The sequence below is a fragment of the Scyliorhinus canicula genome, chromosome 11 (assembly GCF_902713615.1).
Source record: "Scyliorhinus canicula chromosome 11, sScyCan1.1, whole genome shotgun sequence".
Lineage (NCBI taxonomy): Eukaryota > Metazoa > Chordata > Chondrichthyes > Carcharhiniformes > Scyliorhinidae > Scyliorhinus > Scyliorhinus canicula.
Window position 1 is genome coordinate 146,176,114 of NC_052156.1, and position 20,621 is coordinate 146,196,734.

At 46.8% G+C, this 20,621-nt stretch overlaps 1 protein-coding gene and 1 pseudogene across 1 annotated transcript in view; one reads left to right on the forward strand and one right to left on the reverse strand.

Moving 5' to 3' along the window:
• The window catches only part of odf3b (outer dense fiber of sperm tails 3B), a 56,235-nt gene extending 41,771 nt beyond the window's left edge, over nt 1–14,464 (forward strand). Inside the window, exons 5-7 of the mRNA XM_038811677.1 lie at nt 1,061–1,182; nt 7,935–8,075; nt 14,265–14,464. Coding sequence (XP_038667605.1) covers nt 1,061–1,182; nt 7,935–8,075; nt 14,265–14,354 — 353 coding nt within the window. The 3' untranslated portion in view covers nt 14,355–14,464. The remainder of the gene's footprint in view (nt 1–1,060; nt 1,183–7,934; nt 8,076–14,264) is intronic.
• Nucleotides 14,465–19,452: 4,988 nt separating this feature from the next.
• Nucleotides 19,453–19,668, reverse strand: LOC119974048 (annotated as a pseudogene).
• Between the last annotated feature and the right edge of the window lie 953 nt (nt 19,669–20,621).

Sequence of the window (20,621 nt, forward strand, 5' to 3'; positions counted from 1 at the left end):
CAAACTCTCACACGTGTGTGTGTTCCGAGCTCAACTCTCAAATGGCACAGCCTAGTTTAAAGATGGGGAATCTCACTCCCTTTGCAGCAACGTCCCCACTGCAGCTCCACTTTCAGGGAGAGGTTTGGCTGCTCGAAACAATTTCAGTCACTGTCATATTAGAAAGGTTTCCTGGTGAGGAGACTTGCTGCTGCAAATCTGCGGTGAAACTTGGTGAGGAAGAGCGTAACTGTTCGCGAGCAGAGAAGATTATAGGGTAGATTTTATTTTGCAAGTTCCAAATCATGTAGTCTCCTGTTGGAGTAACGAAAACTATGGCTGAAGGGTCCTTAACCAAAAGAGTGAAGATTGAACGTAACTGGCAAAAGAACAGAGGATAATGTTTTTTTTTTAATTTGGCAAGTTATTAAGATCATACAGTGCAGAAAGAGGCCATTCGGCCCATTGACTCTGCGCCTTGTCCTCGTAATCCCCCCCCCCAACTTTTTGTGACACTAAGGGGCAATTTAGCATGGCTAATCCACCTAACTTGCACATCTTTGGACTGTGGGAGAAAACCGGAGCATCTGGAGGAAACCCACCCAGCCACAGGAAGGAAGTGCAAACTTCACACTGACAGGCACCTGAGGCCGGAATTGAAGCCGGGCCCCTGGAGCTGTGAGGCAACAATGCTAACCACTATGCCACCGTGCCGCGCAAGATCCGGAACGCATTGCCTGAAAGTGTGATGGAAATTGTTTCAATAATAGCTTCCAAAAACGAATTGGATAAACAGAGGAACAGGAAAGGTTTAGAGGGTTGTGGGGAAACAGGAGTCGCTCTGCGACTATTTGAAGAACTCTTTCAAAAAGCCAGCAGTGGGTGTGATGGATGAGTGGCTTGGCGCGCAGTCACATTTCATCTCTGAGAGGAACTCGTGGGGCTCAGCCTCTGGTTCGGCATCAGTTCAGCTCCTGCTGGTTATTGCCTGAAATCCAGGCGCCTGACCTGACCCAGCATGGGCACTGTGGGCCTCGTGAATGGCTCAGCTGATCTCTGTTTCCTTTTCTGCCCCCTACAGGGCCTGCCCGATACAAAGATGTGCCAGTGAATGGACCGAAAATCCCAACCCTGAGAGCAGCACCTGCCTACTCTATTTCACAGAAAACCGCATTTGGTAGCATGCTGAGTAACATTGTGAAGGTACGTGAATTCAAGCCTGGGACACAGGGTCAATGCCTATATTTTCTTTTTGGGATCAGGCCTCAATTGTAACAGGCCATCTGACGGAAACAATGAAAGGTTTGGAAGGCTGCGGGGAAGCAGTTCAAACGGAGTGAGGGACTCTGCCCACTCCTTACCCCATCCCTCAGTCTGCCTGGGCCCATGTCAGGCTCCGACCTATGATTGTAACCTTAGCCCTGCCTGTCTGCTGACTCCTTCACCGTCAGGCTAAACCTGCTGGGAACAGCAGGCAGGGCAAGGAGAGGTCACGTGAGCTCGGTTTTCCGAGGTTTCCTTTTGGCTCAGGAGGACACCAGAGACCTTCGCTGTCGGGGTGCTCCCTTCTCCAGCCTAGATTGGCGGGCAGGGCCTGATGGAGTGTATTTGAGATGCTGTGCTCCCAACAAAATGCTACAGCCAAGGACCCATCTACTCAGGTGGATGTTAATGAACCCACAGCAATATTTGAAGAAGCACTCTCAATGTCATGGTCAACATTTCTCCCTCAAACAACATCAGCAAAACACAGATCAACTGGTCTTTGCTGGTTGTGGTCTTTCATTGTGCCTAAAATAGCCGTCGCATTTTGCTCCAGAAAATTCACTGCATTTTTAATTCATGTAAAGCAAGTTACATTTGCGCCACACAGGTGTCCAGCAATGACCATCTCCCACAACAGAGGATCACCGCCTCTTGACAGTCAATGGCATTACCATCGCTGAATCTTGCACAATCAACATCCTGGGGGTTACCATTGATCAGAAACTGAACTGAACTAGCCACATTAATACTGTGGCTACCAGAGCAGGTCAAAGGCTAGGAATCCTACGGCGAGTAACTCACCTCCTGAACCCCCAAAGTCTGTCCACTATCTACAAGGCACAAGTCAGGGGTGTAATGGAATACTCTCCACTTGCCTGGGTGAGCGCAGCTCCAACAACACTCAAGAAGCTCAACACCACCCAGGACAAAGCAGCCCGTTTGATTGCTTCTCCTTCCACAAACATTCAAACCCTCCACCACCAACGTACCATGTGTAACATCTACAAGATGCACTGCACTAACTCACCAAGGTTATTCGGCAGCATCTTCCAAACCCACCACCACTACCATCTAGAAGGACAATAAAAGCAGATACCTGGGAACTCCGCCACCTGGAGGTTCCCCTCCAAGTCACTCACCATCCTGACTTGGAAATATGTCGCTGTTCCTTCACTGTCACTGGGTCAAAATCCTGGACTCCCTCCCTAACAGCACTGTGGGTGTACCTACAACTTAGAAACTGCAGCGATTCAAGAAGGCAACTCAACACCACCTTCTGAAGGGCAACTAGGGAATAAATGCTGGGTTAACCAGCGATGCCTAATAATAATAACTTATTGTCGCGAGTAGGCTTCAATGAAGCTACTGTGAAAAGCCCATAGTCGCCACATTCCGGTGCCTGTTCGGCGAGGCTGGTACGGGAATTGAACCTGCGCTGCTGGTCTTATTCTGCATTACAAGCCAGCTCTCTTGGCCCACTGTGCTAAGCCAGCCTACATTCTGTAAATGAATTTTTTTTTAAATTGGAATGTTTGATTGAGATTTAGAAGGCCCCAAACTTGTGATCGCTACTACCTGAAGGAGAAAGGCAGCAGGTGAATGAGAAACCACCACCTTACAAGTTCCCCTTTATGTCATACACCATCCTGACTTAAAAATAAATTGTCATTCCTTCATTTCCGGCTCGAAGGAAGAGTTACCTCCCTTAGGGCAGCATGGTAGCACGGTGGTTAGCACTGTTGCTTCACAGCGCCAGGGTGACAGGTTCGATTCCCGGCTTGGGTCACTGTCTGTGTGGAGTCTGCACGTTCTCCCCGTGTCTGCGTGGTTTTCCTCCGGGTGCTCCGGTTTCCTCCCACAAGTCCCGAAAGATGAGCTTGTTATGTGAATTGAACATTCTGAATTCTCCCTCTTGTACACAAACAGGTGCCGGAATGTGGCGACTAGGGGCTTTTCACAGTAACTTCATTGAAGTGTTAATGTAAGCCTACTTGTGACAATAATATAGATTATTATTGTTCTCATTTTTAATTATTATTTCTTGGGATATGGGTGCATTTGGCTGGTCCAGCATCAGCTGCATAACCCTGATTGTCCTTGAACTGAGTGGCTTGCTGGGCCATTTCATTCCATTCCTACAATGCAGAAGGAAGCCTTTCGGCTCATCAAGTCCTCACCAATCCCCCAAAAGAGCACCCTACCCATGACCATTCCTCTGTCCACCCTACCTTATCCCTGTAACCCCATAACCTAACCTGCCCATGCCTGGACACTGAGGGGCAATTTAGCATGACCAATCCACCTAACCCATACATCTTTGGCTTGGGGGAGGAAATTGGAGCACCTGGAGGAAACCCATGCAGACACGGGAAGAACATATAAACTCCACACAGACAGCTGCCCAAGGCCGGAATTGAACCCAGGCCCCTGGCACTGTGAGGCAGCACGGCTAACAACCACTGTGCCGCCCCTCAGAGAGCCGTTGAGAGTCAACCACACTACTGTGGGTCTGGAGTCACCTGACGGCCAAACCAGGTTAAGGAGAGCAGATTTCCTCCACTAAAGGACATTAGTGAACCAGATGGGCTTTTACTGCAATCGATGATTGTTTCATGGTCACTATTACTGAGACTAACTTTCAATCCCAGTCTTTTATTACTTGGTCAAGGTCCTAAAACTCTATCCTGGACAGCATTGCGAGAGGTCATTCATCACCAGACTGCAGCGATTCATGAAAAAGGTCTGACATCACATGGAGGGAAACCAGGGAAAAGGCACAAAATACCAGCCTTGCCAGCAACACCCACATTCCCAGAACACAAAATGTAAATACAAGGCTGATCTTTATTTCCACAAAAGTACCTTTTTGCTGCCCTCTTGAGGTTGTTATTTAATAATCTTTTGAGGCCTTGGTCTGAGCAGGCCTGGACCCATAGAGCAAAACATTTTCCACATCTAGACAGCAGCCACCCAGCGCTCCCATAACAGACTCCAATCCTCTGCTGTGAAAATACTAAATTCTAAAACCTGACAAAGTCGCTGGGTGGAATTTTCCCTTCTGCGACTAAATCCTGTGGTGGTGCACGCCCCCCCGTTCTCATTAATTATGCAACCGGGGGTTCCCGATGTTTATCATGATGGCCGTGCTGGTTGGCAGACTACCCGCTGTCATATCCGGACGCCATATTAAAAGATGCCCAGACAGCAACTTGCCCACCATGCTGATTTAGGACATGACTCCGGTGTTGAGGCCGGCAGCAAGAACCACAAATGACATGCCTTTCTGAGCCTTGTCCTTCTATCTGAATGGGCTCACTGCTCTGGAGGGTGCTGGCCCATAACCCCTCTGGACAACCTGCAGTGAACCAGTTACATACCAAACAATCCACTGGGTTACATGTAAGACTGGAAGCATGAGAAAGATACCTGAAACCCAATTGCTCTCAATCCCGCCTTCTCTCTTTGCATTGGCAAAGTTAAGCCATAATCACGGAGAGAGGGAGAAGATGGGAGGGGTCAGCCACAATGAAAAGATCTGACTGATTTGTGAGGCGTGGACAGCCCAGATGGCAGGGGTGAAGCGGGACCGAACCATCGAAGATGGAGAGTTTGGCTTGCGGCATCCATTCAGGAAGGATCTATGCTTGCATTAGACACTCTGGGTCAAGGGTGCCTCCATGTTGGAGGCAACTCATGCAGTCACACGCTCTCCTCTCTCACTTACAGGTGTCACCGGAAGAGGTCAAGACCGAAACTGAGGGAGCCTTGCCCAGCACTGGTACAAGCCCAGAGGGGAGCGTGGACATTGCTGATGAAGAAAGTGCACCTGTAGAGGCGAAATAACCTGCACCCTCCACCAGCCCACCTTGGTGGGTAATGGTTCTAGTTTAGGAAGGGTCTCACCATCTGATGGTCACTGTACATGTCTGCAGCAGGAGAGGCAGGGCCAGCCAAGCCCCCTGGCACTTGGATGAGGCATCTGCAAAGTTTGTGCCCAAAGACAGGCGTCTGGTATTGGGCTTCCAAATTATGCTTGAGAGGCAGCATGAGCAGGGGAAAGTCAGGCAGAGGTGTTGGAGGCCCTCAACAGGGTGACCCTGGAGGGGTCTGTTTACCTGTTGACTGATTGAGTGGTGCTGACCTGTGCAAGTATAGAGGTCTCCATGGGGAGGGTGGCAGATTCCATGGAGACCCTGGTCCAGCAGATTCTGCCATCGATGAGCACAGACCTGCACTCCACCGTGATAACCATAGGTGAGCTTCTGCAGCATATACGTGAGAGGCGGACGGAGCATCTCAACCTTCCTCCAGGTGCCCCTTCCCCCAAGGGGTCAGGCAGGGGCCTTGGGTATGCGACAGGAGGAGGAGGAACAGTAGTTGGACAACCTTGGGACCGCCACTCAGGACTCACTGATGTTGTTTGGCCCTTCTGTATCACTGCCTGTGATCCCTTCAGCCACGTCCTCTGGCACAGCTCTGGGAAGCTGCACTACAGGAGCTCAGCCAAAGGAAGCTGGGGCCCTCTAAGCCTTGGATCTCTAGAGGACACCCCAAGTTCATCCAAGGCAACAGGGCCAACTGGTCCACAGGCTGCCTCCTCTCCTGCTCAAGGTGCTGGGAGAGCACTTAGAAGAGGTGTGATGCACTATCAATTACGCAAAGACAAGAGTAGGATGTAATCGAGGCTTTATTACACTGAGATGTGTGGCCTCCTACAGCAGCTGACAAAATGGCTGCTGTATGGGGAGCACACATATTTATACTCCGCCTATTGGGCGGAGCCAGCAGGCAGGGATCTACCCTCATACCTGTAGTACAGGGGCCTTACCGTAAAGCATCTATATCAACATCCTCTACATACAATATATACATCAGTGGTGACTACCACAAGGTGTAAGAGAAAGATAAGTTAAGAAGATCTGAATTGACAAGTGACTGCACAGGTACTCATTGTTGCACAGATGAAACATTTATAAATGTAGTTCTTGCACTTTAATCACACCTGATGTGGTTTATTTACGATAATCCTTAAACCTTTAGACACTAACCATTCCAGCTCCTTCTGATGGACACCCCATGTCGCCTGGAATCAGGTATCTGCAGGGAGGTAAAACCACGGCCCTTGTGAATCATGTACACAAAGTCTACTGTGCACGCTAAGCCTTTGCCGTTCACAGTCCCATCTTTCCCAGGATCCCAGCATTGTAAAATACAAAATGTTGGTGTTTCCCTTCGGTTGGGATGACCTGCATCTTCCCCACCCCCAATGACCAGCTCCCAAGCTGCATGTTGAGAACTTAACCCCATGAACCTCTGCTTAGTTCCAAACACTCTTGGTGGTGGTAACATTTGAGATGCAGTCTAACACCTATTCCCCTTCCCCCGTTACCTCACCCTCCACCTCCCCCACAGAGACATTGGTTCCCCCCCCCCACCCCCCCCCCCCCCCCCCCCCCCCCACCCCGGTATCACTTTTGACCCTTCACCCCTCTCCCATCAGCTTCTGTCCCATCCTGGTAAATGTAGAAGTGCCCTTGTTCCTGAAAATACCATCCCTGTAACAATAGACATTGCCCCTCGTCCTTCAACCCCGCAAATCAGTCTCACATTCCACATCCCCTCCAATATACCTCAGTGCCTCTTCACATGTCATTGTTGTACACTCACTCTTCCACCCTACTGGCTCCCACTGTCCTCTTTAACCTTCACAATCTGCCCCTACCTATCAGTGGACTCCTCCACTGACCCCCTCCTCGGAACTCCTTTCCCCTCGGTAGCATGCCCATCCATACCTTTGCACAAACCCACATACCTGCACACCTGCCTCACCTCTTCATTCCTTTCCCCCGCCATCCCTCCACTAAGCACAGACTCACACCACTTAGCGGAACCTCCTCCAGCCCTCCAGCTGCAGCTCGAACATCTGATCCCTGGGAGAAGTTGTTGCGCCAAGATCAACCACCTCCTGGGTGCTGCTGCACGGAGAAGATCCAGGTGGTTGCTGATACACCATCCACCCAGTACTGTATGTGGTGTCCCAGTTCATGGAAGCCTCCATCTTCTCAACTCTGCAAGGTGCCCCAGGCCTCCTTAAGGTAAGTGTCAACATTTACATGCCACGTTCATCCAGATCTGTTGGGGATCTAAACGATATGTCGCTGGCGTCATAGACAAATGGGTGTGTTGGAGGTGGGGGGGGGGGGGTGTTGGGTAGGGGGGTGTGGCGGGGGGTTGCTATTCTGGTTGGGCCTTCATCTGCATCCCATCAGCAGCCTCACGCCGGCCTCGGGCGACAATTGCAGCCCGCCGTGGCAGCCGGGAGCGAAAGATCTTGCCGTCACTTTACATCGATGTTTGTGCCCCCTCTGCATTGATTCCTACTGTGGGGGAATGCCTTCCTGGCATGGGGGGAGCTTGGAAAACACCTCCCACCAACGTTAACTACCAAATTACTCTGCTTGGTATTCTGAGAGCCAACTGGAACCTTTGCTCTTTGAACTTCATCACTTTGTCACCTTTCTGTTTGTGGAGTTCTCTCACCAGTGCTACTATCTTATTGGAATGACGATTCTCCTGGCTGAATCCAATCAAAGCTCTGGTTTCAGTTTAACACCAGTCTCAGGTCAGGGTTGCGATCTGCTGACCGCTTTGTCTGATTTGCCTTCATGTCTTTTCACCTTTAATTGCAGACCCCAGGTCCATGTGCATACAAACATGTAGATACTGATGTCTTCAAAACCAGAGCACCTAAATACACCATAGTCGAACGCAATCTGATTCCGGGAGACACAACACTGAAACCAGGACCAGGTCGTTACAGAGCAGAAGATGTAAGTTGCAATTCGAAATAAGAATCTATCCATTAATCCCAAATCCTCCCAGCTGAGTGAGATTGAACTTTCCCCAGAGATCAGTTGGTGCCTCTGTCTGCACGCATGCCCTGTGAGAATAGACTGATCTAATTCTTGGGCTGTCCTCAAAATGTTCTGACCTGTATTTGTATTACCTAAGTTGTGTTATATTCATTTATAATATTTATGTCATGTTAAGTTCAGTTGGTTGTCTCTAAAATCAACTGAAACTGGCTGTCGTAGTAACCTCGGATGTTAATTAGCTGCCAAAGTATAGGCTCAGGAATCACATCATCATGGTTTCTGAATGACACTAAAGGGACCAGTTTAAATCGGGGTGAGAATCAGGGCGGGAAGCAGGGGAGTCAAATTGGTTACAGAACTAGCCAAGCCTCCTCGAGCATTTCACTGGTATTAGGCGAAGGTATTAAAGAATACAAAACCAAAACAGGTCAGTGTTGAGGTACAGGTCAGCCTTGGGCATCACCGTAGCACAGTTGTTAGCACAGTTGCTTCACAGCTCCAGTGTTCCAGGTTCAATTCCCGGCTTGGGTCACTGTTTGTGCGGAGTCTGCACGTTCTCCCCGTGTCTGCGTGGGTTTTCTCCGGGTGCTCCGGTTTCCTCCCACAGTCCAAAGATGTGCAGGTTAGGTGGATTGGCCACGCCAAATTCCCCTTAGTGTCCAAAACAAAAAGGTTAGTTGGGGTTATGGGGATAGGGTGGAGGTGTGGGGATAGGGTGCAGGTGTGGGCTTGGGTAGGGTGCTCTTTCCAAGGGCCGGTGCAGACTTGATGGGCCGAATGGCCTCCTTTTACATTGTAAGATCTGTGATTCGTTGACGTGATTCAATGGCAGAGCAGCTTTAAGGGGCTGAATGACATCCTACTGACTCTTCCAATGCCTGGCTTATTCCTTGGCAGCTGGGCAATAGAAGACGGGGGGGACAATGACAAGACCTGAGCTGCTATTGTTATGGGCCAGGGTTTAGAGAACTCTAAAGTGTTTCATGGAGTTCACCTGACCCACAACTTTAAATAGATTGTGGTATGGGGAGCACACGGCCCACTCTACAGGTGTGGTACAGCAGAAATGGAAAAGTGTTTTTTAAAGAAAAACAATGTTTATTCTATGAACTCGAGTTAACCTTTTTCAAGCATACAGTGAATATCTTAGCAACCGTTAATTCAAATACAACCCCCAAAGAATACAACACTAAGTAATCCTTAAGCTGTCCTTTAACATCCATAAGACTTTAAAAAAACTTTTAAACAGAAGCACATAAGGTTAAAGTCACTATTGAGCGCAGTTATTAGTTTTAAATCACCGAAGGATCAATTTACAGTCTTTTGATTACAGGGAGAGTGACTCATACACCTTCTGGCTGTGACTGCAGCTATCCAGCTCTGAAAATGAAACTAAAACACACCCTAAAGTAAAAAGCTGACAGACAGCCCAGCCCCACCCACACTCTGACATCACTGATAAACACCAATTTCTTAAACACCCATTTCTTAAAGGTACTTTCACATGACACCTCCCCCCAAGAAAAAAAAACCCATCAACTTCAAGATCGTTTTTCACCTTTTCACTATCCTTTAAGAAATGCATGCAGTAAATATACTTTTTTGTTTCAAAAAACAACACACACACACAGGTATAATAACATATTCTCGATTGACAGTCTCTTTCAACAAGAAGGTCTCTGCACGATCCATCCATTTCTCTACGCCTTGGCATTTCTCTTCAAAGTCAGATATTTTAGTTCAATCTGATCACCAGAGTCCCTTGTAATTCTCCAACACAGGAGCATTGTTATCACAGATTTTAGGCAGTCAAATGCCTGTTCAAAGTCCTCTGTTCACTAAAATTTTTGATGTTTCTTCATCAAGTGTATCAGTGGAGCAAACATGCTACAAACATTTTTCACAAATGTTCGATCAAATCCACTCATGCCAAGAAATGGCATTATGTCCATTCATCTTGAGGGTATCGGAAACTCCTCAATAACTGTTGGTTTCACATCCCGTGTGACCATTCGACTCTATCCGATTGTATGGCCAAGGAAAGTGACTTGAGCTTTTCCAAATTAACTTTTGGCGAGATTTATCACCAAACCCGCCTCCTGAAGTCGATCAAACAACTCCATCAGATGGTTTAAATGTTCTTTCCATGTCTGGCTGAAAATTACCAGATCGTTGATGTATACCGCACAATTGGGTAATCCTGAAACAACTTTGTTAGTTAACTGTTGAAATGTGGCTGGGGCATTTTTCATGCCAAATGGCATAACTTTGAATTGGTATATACCATCTGGAGTCACAAAAGCTGAAGGCTCCTTTGCCCTTTCGGATAAAGGTACCTGCCAGTAACCTTCAAGTAAATCCAGTTTGGAAATAAAAGCTGATTGTCCCACTTACTCAATGCAATCCTCCAAACGTGGGATAGGATAAGAGTCCGTTCTTGTAACTGCATTACCCTTTCTATAGTCCACACACAACCATTGGGTACCGTCTGGTTTAGGTACCATCACTATGGGTGAGTTCCATTGGCTGCAACCCACTTCAATTATGCCATTTTTAAGCATACTCTCAATCTCTTTGTTAACCTGTGCCAATTTTAAAGGGTTAAGTCTATATGGATGTTGTTTGATTGGAACAGCATTTCCCACATCTAGCTCATGTGTAGCCATATTAGTACTTCCCAATTTATCTCTACAAACTTGCCCATGTAATATCAATAACTCTTTCAGGTCAGTTAATTTCTCCTCTGGAAGGTTACTCAACCATTTATCCAAATTTTTAAGAACATCCTCGTTTTCCAATTTAATTTGAGGTATGTCAAATTCACAGTCATCTGGATTTGGTTTGTCACTTTGAGTTAGAATCATTAAAACCTCCTTCCTCCTTTTTCTCTCCTTCCCTTTCAAAGTACCTTTTAAGCATATTCACATGACGCACTCGGTGAGTCTTCCTTCTATCTGGTGTTTTTACCACATAATTCACCTCACTTAATTTCCTTTCAATCTGATAAGGTCCACAAAACCTTACTTTTAAAGGTTCACCTACCACTGGTAACAATACTAAAACTTTATCTCCAGTGGCAAAACTACGAACTTTGGATTTCTTGTCCGCTACCCGTTTCATCACATTTTGGGTAACTTTCAAATGTTGCCTAGCCAATTCACCTGCTCTATTTAATCATTCCCTAAAATTTGACATGTAATCCAATAATGTAATTTCCGATTTCTCACTCACCAATTTTTCCTTAATCAATTTAAGTGGTCCTCTTAACTCATGATGAAAAATTAGTTCCAAAGGACTGAATTTGGTTGACTCATTAGGGGCATCCCTAATTGCAAACAGTAGAAATGGAATTCCTTTATCCCAATCCTCTGGATAATCTTGACAATAAGCCCTCAACATTGTCTTTAATGTCCAATGCCACCTTTCAAATGCTCCCTGCGATCCTGGATGGTACGCAGTTGATTTAAATTATTTTATTCCTAAGCTATCCATAACTTTTTTGAATAACCTTGAGGTAAAATTTGATCCTTGATCCGATTGTATTTCTGTGGATAGTCCATATCCAGTAAAGAATTTAAATAATTCTTCCACGATCATTTTAGCTGTAATATTACGTACTGGAACGGCCTCTGGAAACCTAGTAGACACATCCATTATCGTCAAAAGATATTGATTCCCACTTTTCGTTCAGGGAAGCGGTCCTATGCAATCAATCAGGACACTTGTAAAAGGTTCTTCAAATGCTGGAATGGGTATTAAGGGCTGGCTTTATCACTGCTTGTGGTTTCCCTATCACTTGACATATGTGAGATGATTGACAAAATTTAACTACATCTTTATGTAGTCCAGGCCAATAAATATTTTCTGGATTTTAGCTTGAATTTTCCTTATTCCCAAATGACCTCCAACTGGTACCTCAAGTGCAACTCACAACACCTCCTTTCTATACCCTACTGGCAATACGACTTGATGAACTTTTTCCCACTTTTTATCCGCCTGCATATGTAAAGGTCTCCATTTTCTCATCAGGACATCATTTTTACGGTAACTCAGATTCCTCTTCCGTGTATGCTTTGTGATACATCCGTTTTATTTCTGCATCTTTCTGTTGTAACTCCGCCAATGTTCCTGAACGAAAAATATCCGCCTCATCCTCCACCTGTTCTTGTTCTTTTTCAACCATCTGATCAAAAATCTTTTCTGATAATTGCACTTCAACTTCATCTTCACTCTTTGATTTCTCCTATTGTCTTAACCTGTGACTTTGTGACCTTGTTACTACACAATCTGGAAAAATCCCAGAATATTCACCTTCAACACTTCAGTTGTCTGATTTTCCACTGGCTTATCAACCACAGTAGGCATCACTCCCACCTGCGATCCAGCTATATCATCACCCAAGATAAACTGTATTCCTGGACAAGATAGTTTCTCTATTACTCCTACTACCACTTCACCACTCTTCACTGGACTTTCCAACCTTACCTTATGTAATGGAACACTAGGCCTCTCACCCTGAATTCCTACATATTACCACCTTTCCTGGCAATATTCTTTCCAAACTCCATAGCTCCACATCTCTTACCATTAAAGATTGACTAGCTCCCGTATCTCACTAAACTGTGACTTCTTTACCTGCTCCTCCTGATACACAGGAATAAACTTTACCCACACTGCCAGGCCCAGTAGTTCGTCTTCGCCCTCCGAGGCCTTTTGCCGAAGCTCTCGGATCTCCACACCCTGAGCCGTCTGGGTCGCCATGAGCTTGTCCAGGGAGGCCTTAAACAGCTCCAGAATCTCTGCCTTCAGCTCCTTAAAGGAGTGCTGAAGCAGCTCCTGCTGCTCTCGCGCCCAATGCTGCCACGCTGCTGCTTCCCCGCCCGCCGCCATCTTGCTTCTTCTGCCTCGCACCTTTTTCTGCTCCAAAGCCGATTTTTTGACCGCTCCACTCCTAGTCCAGGCCATCCACCGGCGGAGAATCTTAGAGAGAGTGTTCCCACACGGGGAAAAGTCCAACCAGCGCCGCTACGGGCCCTTAAAAGATCCCAAAAGACCGAAAAAAGCGAGGGCTACCGAACGTGTGGCTTAGCTCCGCATCACCACAACCGGAAGTCCCCTGACGCACAACTTTTAATAGATTGCGGTATGGGGAGCAGACGGTCCGCTCTACAGGTGTGGTACAGCAGACATGGAAAAGTATTTTTTAAAGCAAAACAATGTTTATTCTATGAATTCAAGTTAACCTTTTTAAAAACATGCAGTGAGCATCTTGGCATCCATCAATTCAAATACAGCCCCAAAGAATACAACAGTAAGCAATCCTTAAGCTCTCCTTTTAACATCCATAAGACTTTAAAAAAAACGTTAAACAGAAGCACACCAGGTTAAAGTCACTACTGAGAGGAGTTATTAGTTTTAAATCACCAAAGAATCGATTTACAGTTTTTAGATTACAGAGAGAGAGACTCATACACCTTCTGGCTGTGACTGCAGCTATCCAGCTCTGAAAACGAAACGAAAACACAGCCTGCAGCAAAAAGCCTAAAACGAAAGTAAAAATCTGAGAGACAGCCCAGCCCCACCCACACTCTGACATCACTGATAAACACCCATTTCTTAAAGGTACATTTCTTAAACACCCATTTCTTAAAGGTCCTCTCACATGACACTATTTTTGGCATCCAACTGGGGTGCCGGAAGAATGGACACCTTGAATTTAGCAGTGGAACTAAGTCCCACACAGATTGGGTGCTGATCATCTTTGTGCCTGCTTTCTGACAAATGAGCACAAAAGATCCCAGTTTCTACCTCCCCTCACGTGTTTGCAAGCTATGGGACCACAGTCCTTAGCGATAGCTCACACTTGCTACATTTGCAGCAGGTTCAGCAGATCACATCTGGACTGTGGGGCGACCATGGCAGATTTGACCCTCTCCCAAGCCCAGGCCCTGCTCAGGCCCAGTATAGTGAGCAAATAATCCTCACTTGAGATCAGTGATTGACCATGAGACCTCCCTGATCTGAGTTCCACACCATTTAGGTGGAGGGTATCTTAAATATTGTCTCAGTCAAAGAGATGCATGAACTTTGCTGAATAACATGTGGACAGACTTAGCAATTTAATCCTTTGTGATTTCTTTCCAGGTGAACATGCATAAAAACTACCCGAAGTACACCTTTGGAATCCACCACTCTGATTTCGTCGCACCCCTTATTGTGGCTCCCTCGGACTGAGAACCAAAAACACTGCCGCCTCAAACCCCCAGCACACTCTTATACCCCTAAATTGAAAAAAATGTACTTTGCAAAAAAAATCATTCATTTAAACATTTGATTCTTTTTCATCCTGTGTGTATGGTTTGAAGCCTGGCAGATTTCTGTATTAGGAGCTTGGCGTTCACAGTTGCTGGGGGGAGGGCGGGGGTAGTTCATGTCCTTCAGAGTTGAACACCTTGGTTGTAGATAACCTCCAGGCTGATTTATTGTGCAGCAGCCTAAGTATACAGCTACAACCCGATTGTGACTTCTCAGCCTTTGGATGCAACATGGGGTTCGACAATACTTTCCCTGGCCACATGACCAGACCTTTCACTGTGGCGAGCGAACGTACAAGTGAACTCTCCGTATTAATGTGTCTCAGTTTGTTATCTTGCATTGGATGTTGGGGACAAGTCTTGGAGGCTTTAATAAGGAAATCCTCAGAGGAAGCAGGATCTTTGTCCAGCTGTCTGGTGGCATGGTGTTAAAATGAAACTCAATTCAGGCTTACTCACTCAACGGTGGAAGTGGTCTTGGGGGGGTGGTGATGGTGGGAGAGAGATTGAGTGGAATTGTCTGCTGTCTTCTTCTATTTCTCGCCCACCCCATTGCCCCATTTCTTTTCAACTGCCTTGCCAAAGGAGGTAGAGATTCATGGCATATTGGGTCAGGTCAGCCAAGATAACAAGCAAGAAGAGATCTTCTAAGTGGAGGTCAGAGGATGTGGCCCCAGACCAGGTTATTGAACTTTTCCTCAATTTGTGGGGCTGGACTACCTGGGTGGCGAGATGGTGAAATGTTCAAAACTGATGGTACTTTACAATATTGTGAATGTAACGATTGGTGACAAGCTAAGCTGCTCTGTACAGATGCACATTATGGGTGTTATGGTCTGAAATATATCATGCGTGAAAAGTAATAATTCTGGGGACTTAAAATAAACATGTTGAGGAGGACTGGCTCCTCCAGAGAGTGGGAGAAATGTATAGTAAGGGAAAAATGATTATATTTTACTCTTGTGGAGAAGAAATTAATAAAAATAAATTAATAAAATGTGGCTGTGTCTGTGCATGTTGTATAAAATTAAAGTGTATATGTTTTTTGAAAACTCAACAACAGTTTTCCCAATAAACCCATTGTTTTGATGTTCCCTGATTATATCTATTCACCTGCTTCCTATAATCCGCAACCCCACACATCCACTTTCCGCCTTATCCCTAACCCTTAATTCCTCGACCCTACCAATCTTTACTCCAATCTTCTAACCCCATCTCTCCATCAGAGCATCATTTCTCTTCAATGCAGAAACATGTTTAATGCAATCCTCCTAATTCCACTTGCAGTCTCTGTTTCAGATTCTTCAATGATACTTTGTTCTACATACACAGTGAACTATGCATAGACACCCTTGCAACCCTACAACTCTTGATTGAACACTGAGCTGTACAATAAAGGAAGAGCTCCACTCAGAGACGGTATGGGACAATTGGGCGCGGCCGTTTTGGCGCGGCTGTTTGGACGCAGCCGTTTGGGCGCCATGGGACAATTGGGCGCAGCCAATTGGGCGCGGCCGTTTGGACGCAGCCGTTTGGGCGCCATGGGACAATTGGGCGCAGCCAATTTGGCGCGGCCGTTTGGGCGCAGACGACAGAAATTTTTTTAGTTTTTGTGGCTAGTAAATTTTTTTGTCAATGTTTTGTCAAAGATGTAAAGGAATCCGTTATGAACAAATTTTTCTTTACCACGTTTCATTGATACTTCCTCAGCCACCATATGGGTATGCGAATTGGTTTAGTTAAAAAATATATTAAAAGATGGTGATAGAACGAAACACTTGTGACAGCGGACCCGCACCAGCAGCCAACTCAACTGAGGCTAATTTACAAATAAAGAAATGTTATTATGGCCAAAACGTCCGGCGCCAAAACATCCGGCGCCAAAACATCCGGCGCCAAAACAGCCGGCGCCAAAACGGCCACGCCACAACGGCCGCGCCCAAATGGCTGCGCCAAAACATACCTAACCCACTCAGAGATGCCATTCAGTCTACTCCATTTGAGCCTCCTCGCATATTTTATCAATACAACCCTCTATTTACCTAATTCTATCAATACAACCCTCTATTTATCTAATTCTATCAATACAACCCTCTATTTATCTAATTCTATCAATACAACCCTCTATTACCTTCTCCCTCATTTATGCATATCTACCTTTCCTACTTTTCAATCTTGATCGTTGTGGAGCCTTCTGCCAGCCTGAATAATTACTCGTGACCCCTAGTCTTTGCTTTCTGTCTTGCAGCTAGCTAGCAATCCATTCTGTTGCTTCTCTCTAATCTATGTTCTGACATTATTCAGCAATCTTTATGTGGTCCTTTTCCAAATATATTCCATCTACTACATCATCGTTATCTGCTCTCTGTCACCTCTTCAAAGAATTCTGAGAGGTTGCTCAAACAAGACTTTTCCTTTTGAAATCAATGCTGAGTATTAATTACTTTATTTTTGATTCTGCGTGTTATTTCTATTTTTCCACCATTACCAATTTCCTTAACTTTCCTACACATGGGGCGTGATCTGACGGCCACATCGTGCCAGACTTGCGAGATTCAAAAGGACGTCGCAATCTGGATCCCGGGTGCCAGCCCGGCACTACCAGGGTGTCCAGATGGACCTGCTGGACTGCAGTGTCAAGCTGGAATTGTGCCCAGGCCAGCGATCGGGCCCAGGGGTGCCCTGCCCTTATGAGGTGGGATGCCGGGAGCTTAAGGATTCCCCAACATTAAGTTGAGGTGTTGGGAGTTCCGGTGGTCGGGTTGGGGAACATGAAATCATCTCTTCCTACACTGAAGAACGGAAATTAAGGTAAGTGCAGTCTGGGCGGGGCGTTCCCCAACCAAATCTTTATAGCAGCCTGAGCGGGGCGTTCCCCAACCAAATCTTTATAGCAGCCTGGGCGGGGCGTTCCCCTACCAAATCTATATAGCAGCCTGGGCGGGGAGTTCCCCAACCAAATCTATATAGCAGCCTGGGCGGGGCGCAGCCTGGGCGGGGCGTTCCCCAACCAAATCTTTATAGCAGCCTGGGCGGGGCGTTGCCCAACCAAATCTATATAGCAGCTCGGCGGGGCGTTCCCCAACCAAATCTATATAGCAGCTCGGCGGGGCGTTCCCCTACCAAATCTATATAGCAGCCTGGGCGGGGAGTTCCCCAACCAAATCTATATAGCAGCCTGGGCGGGGCGTTCCCCAACCAAATCTTTATAGCAGCCTGGGCGGGGCGTTCCCCAACCAAATCTTTATAGCAGCCTGGGCGGGGAGTTCCCCTACCAAATCTTTATAGCAGCCTGGGCGGGGCGTTCCCCAACCAAATCTATATAGCAGCCTGGGCGGGGCGCAGCCTGGGCGGGGCGCAGCCTGGGCGGGGCGCAGCCTGGGCGGGGCGTTCCCCAACCAAATCTTTATAGCAGCCTGGGCGGGGCGTTCCCCTACCAAATCTTTATAGCAGCCTGGGCGGGGCGTTCCCCTACCAAATCTATATAGCAGCTCGGCGGGGCGTTCCCCTACCAAATCTATATAGCAGCTCGGCGGGGCGTTCCCCAACCAAATCTATATAGCAGCCTGGGCGGGGCGTTCCCCTACCAAATCTTTATAGCAGCCTGGGCGGGGCGTTCCCCTACCAAATCTTTATAGCAGCCTGGGCGGGGCGTTCCCCTACCAAATCTTTATAGCAGCCTGGGCGGGGCGTTTCCCAACCAAATCTATATAGCAGCCTGGGCGGGGCATTCCCCAACCAAATCTTTATAGCAGCTCGGCGGGGCGTTCCCCAACCAAATCTATATAGCAGCCTGGGCGGGGCGTTCCCCAACCAAATCTTTATAGCAGCTCGGCGGGGCGTTCCCCAACCAAATCTTTATAGCAGCCTGGGCGGGGCGTTCCCCAACCAAATCTTTATAGCAGCTCGGCGGGGCGTTCCCCAACCAAATCTTTATAGCAGTCTGGGCGGGGCGTTCCCCTACCAAATCTTTATAGCAGCCTGGGCGGGGCGTTCCCCTACCAAATCTATATAGCAGCCTGGGCGGGGAGTTCCCCAACCAAATCTTTATAGCAGCCTGGGCGGGGCGTTCCCCAACCAAATCTTTATTGCAGCCTGGGCGGGGCGTTCCCCAACCAAATCTATATAGCAGCCTGGGCGGGGCGTTCCCCATCCAAATCTTTATAGCAGCCTGGGCGGGGCGTTCCCCAACCAAATCTTTATTGCAGCCTGGGCGGGGCGTTCCCCAACCAAATCTTTATTGCAGCCTGGGCGGGGCGTTCCCCAACCAAATCTTTATAGCAGCCTGGGCGGGGCGTTCCCCAACCAAATCTATATAGCAGCCTGGGCGGGGAGTTCCCCAACCAAATCTTTATAGCAGCCTGGGCGGGGCACAGCCTGGGCGGGGCGTTCCCCAACCAAATCTTTGTAGCAGCCTGGGCGGGGCGTTCCCCAACCAAATCTTTATAATAATCTTTATTCTCACAAGAAGGCTTACATTAACTCTGCAAATTAAGTTACTGTGAAAAGCCCCTTGTCGCCACATTCAGGCGCCTGTTCGGGTAGACTGAGGGAGAATTCAGAATCTCCAAATGACCTAACCTGCACGTCTTTTGGAACTGTGGGAACTGGGACCCTGGAGCTGTGAGGCAACAGTGCTACCCACTGTGCCTCCCAATTAGTAGACCTGATTCAAACTCTGACATGCAATTCACATAGGCCCAGTTTAACTTGATTTTCTCCAGCCAGGTTCTCCCTGTTAGGGCTGGATAGTTACCTTTAACGACATACAGGGGCAAGTCTGCAATCTGTCCATTTAGCTGCACATTTACCTGAAGATTGCCCTTTAACGGTTCTATTTCCACGGTATAGGTTTGAGGATGATCTTTGAGGGTTTCAAGGTGATAGGTCATAGTTTCTCTTGGTAAACAGTTTGTTTTTTTAATTAAAATCTTTATTGTCTGAAATGCCAGGCACTTGCTCTTTCACACAGCCATTCCTCATACTACACCACCCCAGAATATAGACATTTAAAATAAAAAAGATTCCTTTCGCAATGTTACAAAGCCAACGTGCAGAGTGGACTGGGCAAGCCCTTACTCCATCTCCTTGCTTCAAAAACCAATTCAAACTGAATCCAATTCATGTTCCCCACAAGAGAGTCATACATGATCTGAACTGACAAGAACCGACATTGCACCTCATCTAGAGCCTGATCCTACACTTAATCTGAGCGAAAAAGGCTGAGAAGCAATTCATACCAGCCCAGATCGGCTTTTAAATATTTGATAAACAGTTTCTGGTACCAATGAAATGGCTGCACCAGTACCCACCTGCATTTACAATGGTTGTCCATCCAGTAAAGGAGTGGCCCAGAAACAGTTGATTGTGTCCACAATGGCTAAAACGTTCAAGGACAGTTCGCCATCTGACTACGACCAGCTGGTCCTTTTTCGCGCCCGTTTTATATCATGTGGACACTCTTTTCTCTTCAATTTTTTACTTGATGTATTTGGATCTTGATTTTTATAATTCTTGTTTGAAACTTTGGTGTTTGTTACTTCAACAAGCAAGTTCGATGTGCCCTTTTTTAACCAAAATTTTTGAATTTTGCACCTTTACTCTAGCAATCTGTTGCTGTGTGCTCAGTTTTTGTTCATCGATGGCAAGTTTGAACCTGTGTCGGTGTTGGGGTTTCGGCCAATACCTTGTGGACTTTACTGCTCGAGCTTAATTGTTGAACTTTCTTAGCTGCTCGTTCATAGAGATCATGACTTCAGAAGCCTTCTTTAGGTCTAAGTTGCTTTCTGTTATCAGCCTTTTTTGGATAGTTTTGCATCTTAGCCCACATACATCTTTCTCTAATGGTGTCGTTGAAGACATCTCCAAATTCACAATGTTCAGTTAATTTCTTTAAAGTAACTACGAATTGCATGATTAATTTACCTTCTTGCTGGTTACGTTGATGCTACTGGAGCCTCTCGACAATGACCAAGAGTTTCAGTGAGAGGGGGCCGTGCAATATCGCCACAATTTTACCATAGGTTTTTGAGCCTGGTTCTTCTGGTTGCACCTGATTTCGCAGAAGGTTGATGGTTCTTCCCCCATTGTACTCAGGAAAGTCTGCCAAAATTTTGTCAGTATGGACAAAGTATTTGAATATTTCAGTCTATGAGCTCCAGGGCTCAGTGTTTTCATCATATGTCCC